Genomic DNA, 3,026 nt, shown 5'->3' with positions numbered 1-3,026 from the left:
GGCCAAAAATAATAAAGTTTTAGTTAATCTTTTTTGAATTTGAACTGAAAATAAAGATTTATACAATTGAAATAAATAGTCAAGGTATCTAAAAAGTTATAAAAATACATAGTTTGAAATTATTTATTTTGGCTATAATTTTTTTTTCGGTAATTAAAGAATTTTATTACTAAGTAAATATTTACAGCTTACAAAAACCAACTACAGACATCTTCTGCTGGACATGAAGCCCCGGCATGAGATTTCTTCTCTACTCCTTAGACTCCTATTACAATCCTTACTTAGCTCATACTGTATAGCAATTCATATTACTTAGATAAATATCCAGTTTTTTTATAATGTTGAGCTCTTATATGTATCTCCTGAACTATCGTTTTCACTATACTCTGTGCATTGATTTGTTTCTCCTGAAAAATAATATTGTTTCTGGCTTGCCAAATATGGTTGACTGCTGCAGCCAAAACCATTCTGTATATCTCTGCTCCTGCATTCTTCCCTGCTGCATTCTTCTCTGCCCATTGAACTTCTTCCTTCCACTGTTTTTTTCTTCTCATGACCCCTTTCCAGGATAGTAACTTCTGCCATATCTCATTTGAATAATCACAGTCAAAAAACAAGTGCTGCACTGTTTCATTGTTCATGTGGCACATTGTACACAAAGTTTCATCTACTGAGCCCCATCTTGCTAGTCTTTTTTTAGTAGCTAACCTATCTTGTATAGCTAATCTTAGGATAAAGATCCATTTTGGCATTCCCTTGTTGTTGCATACTAAGCATCTCCATGTCACCTTTTGAAATTCCCCTTGTAGTGCTTTGTACATCTTTCTGGTGGAAAAACTGTCATTGTACCTCACATCATCCTCTGAGTATCCAGCCTCTTGGAATTGTGCCTTGGCCTTGAATATTTTCTGGATTACCCAGGAGGCATTCTTTGGTTTAGTATCCCATATATTGTTATCTTTTATATAGTATGTATGAACCCACTGCACTCACAGCTTCTCTTTCTTTTTGCAAACGTTCCAAAGCAGCTTACAAATAGCAGCTTTATTCCATAGTTCTATGTTTGTGAAGTTTAATCCCCCTGCTATCTTAGGTGCACATAGTTTGTCCCAAGCTATCAAAGCTTTCTTTGTTGGTTCAGCACTGTCCGACCATAAAATCCTTCTGCAGGTTGCCTCAATGAATTGTATAATTTTCTTTGGCAGAATGAATACTTGTGCCCAGAAGTTCTAAATTGTTCCCCACACACTTTTGATCAGTGTTGCTCTTCCTGCATAAGATAGAAACTTGGCTGTCCAGCATTGAATTCTATTAAGCATTTTATCAATCAGAGGCTCGCATTGAATTGCTGACAATCTTTTTGTACTCAAGGGAACTCCAAGGTATCCAAAAGGTAGATCACCTTTAGTGTATCCTAGTACTTCCATTATCTTCAGCCGTGTCCTACTATCTACACCTCCAAAATATACACTGCTTTTACTTGTGTTTGCCACTAACCCAGAAGCTGTAAAAAATATTTGGAATTGTTTATGCAATGCCATAACAGACTGCACATCTCCCTTACAAAATAACAGCAGGTCATCAGCAAATCCCAATTGTATTAGTCTCACTTTAGCACACCTTGGATGAAATCTGAATTCTTTGTTGTTTCCTAGCTGCTTCATTAGCCTACATAGGTACTCCATAGCAATTACAAATAGCAATGGTGAAAGGGGATCTCCTTGTCTTAATCCTCTTTTTGCTTCAAATGGTTTGATTGGCTTCCCATTGACAATAATTGAATATGAGACAGTACTGATGCAGACCATTACCCATATTACATATTTTTCTGGAAGTCCCAATAGCCTCATCACCTATTCAACAAATACCCATTCCACAGAATCATAGGCCTTTTGCATATCAATCTTCAACATACACCTAGGTGATATATTCTTCCTCCCATAACCTTTGACCAGTTCATGGCTCATTATAATATTATTTGTGATCAATCTTCCTGGCACAAAAGCTGTTTGACAATTGTCAATCAAATCTGGCATGACTTCCTGCAGTCTAGATGTTAGTATCTTGGAGATAATCTTATATAATGTAGTACAACATGAGATAGGTCTGAATTCTTTGATATTACTGGGGTTCTTCACTTTTGGTATTAGGGTAATAGTTGTACAGTTGATTGGTTTGCACATTACAGATTCCTAAAAAAACTCCATCACAGCTTGAGTCACCTATTTCCCTATAATATGCCATGCTTTCTTAAAGAAGAATGCATTGTATCCATCACATCCTGGTGCTTTGTTGTCATCAATACCCTATAATGCTTGCTTGATTTCATCTTCAGTTACTGCTCGTATTAACTTCAGTTGTTGTTGTCTCCTTAGGTTGTAGCCTTGCTGCATCACTTCTGTATTAACTGCTGGTATTTGAGTTGTTGCTGTTCCAAGTAGCTGCTTGTAGAACTTCAGTATTTCTGCTTCCACATCATTAGGATTCAAGAGTAGTTGCCCTGCACTATCTGTCAATCTTCCAATGTGATTAGTTGCTTGTCTATTCTTAACACATGCATGAAAATATGCTGTATTTAAATCTCCCAGGTTTAGCCATTCAATCCTTGATTTCTGCTTCATTATACTTTCCTCAATTTCAAGCCATTTAGCCAACTCCATCTTTGCCTCTTTTTCTTGAGCTACACTTTCATTGCTATTTCCAGGTCCAACCATTTGTTCCTGGATCACTTCCAACTTTGCTCTTGCTACTAGAATTCTTTGTTCAGTACTGTTAAAATCTTGACTATTCATTTGCTTCAGCTTGGTCTTTAGTATCTTGAGTTTCATCCACACCTTGTTCATTGTTGTTCCACCACCCCTATTTGTCCAGCATTTGTATACAGTATCCTCAAACTCTTTGTGTTGAGTCAAGCAATTGAAAAACTTGAAAGGTCTCTTTCCATTATGCTGGTCAGTATCAATTGATATGCTCAAGGGGCAATGATCAGAAAAACCAGGTCGCAGCACCCTGCCCTCCATTACAGG

The 3,026-nt window shown here is 36.9% G+C and overlaps 1 protein-coding gene across 1 annotated transcript; it reads right to left on the bottom strand.

Annotated features, from left to right (window-relative positions):
* Positions 1-308: 308 nt before the first annotated feature.
* Positions 309-1,808, bottom strand: LOC109222046. Its single transcript, XM_019386456.1, has 2 exons — positions 1,250-1,808; positions 309-958 (listed from the first exon to the last, which is right to left on the bottom strand). Exons 1-2 carry the CDS (start codon positions 1,806-1,808, stop codon positions 309-311), a joined length of 1,209 nt encoding a protein of 402 aa, XP_019242001.1.
* Positions 1,809-3,026: the final 1,218 nt, after the last annotated feature.

The sequence above is a fragment of the Nicotiana attenuata genome, unplaced genomic scaffold, assembly GCF_001879085.1.
Source record: "Nicotiana attenuata strain UT unplaced genomic scaffold, NIATTr2, whole genome shotgun sequence".
Classification (NCBI taxonomy): Eukaryota; Viridiplantae; Streptophyta; class Magnoliopsida; order Solanales; family Solanaceae; genus Nicotiana; species Nicotiana attenuata.
This window is presented reverse-complemented; position numbering and strand designations above follow the sequence as displayed.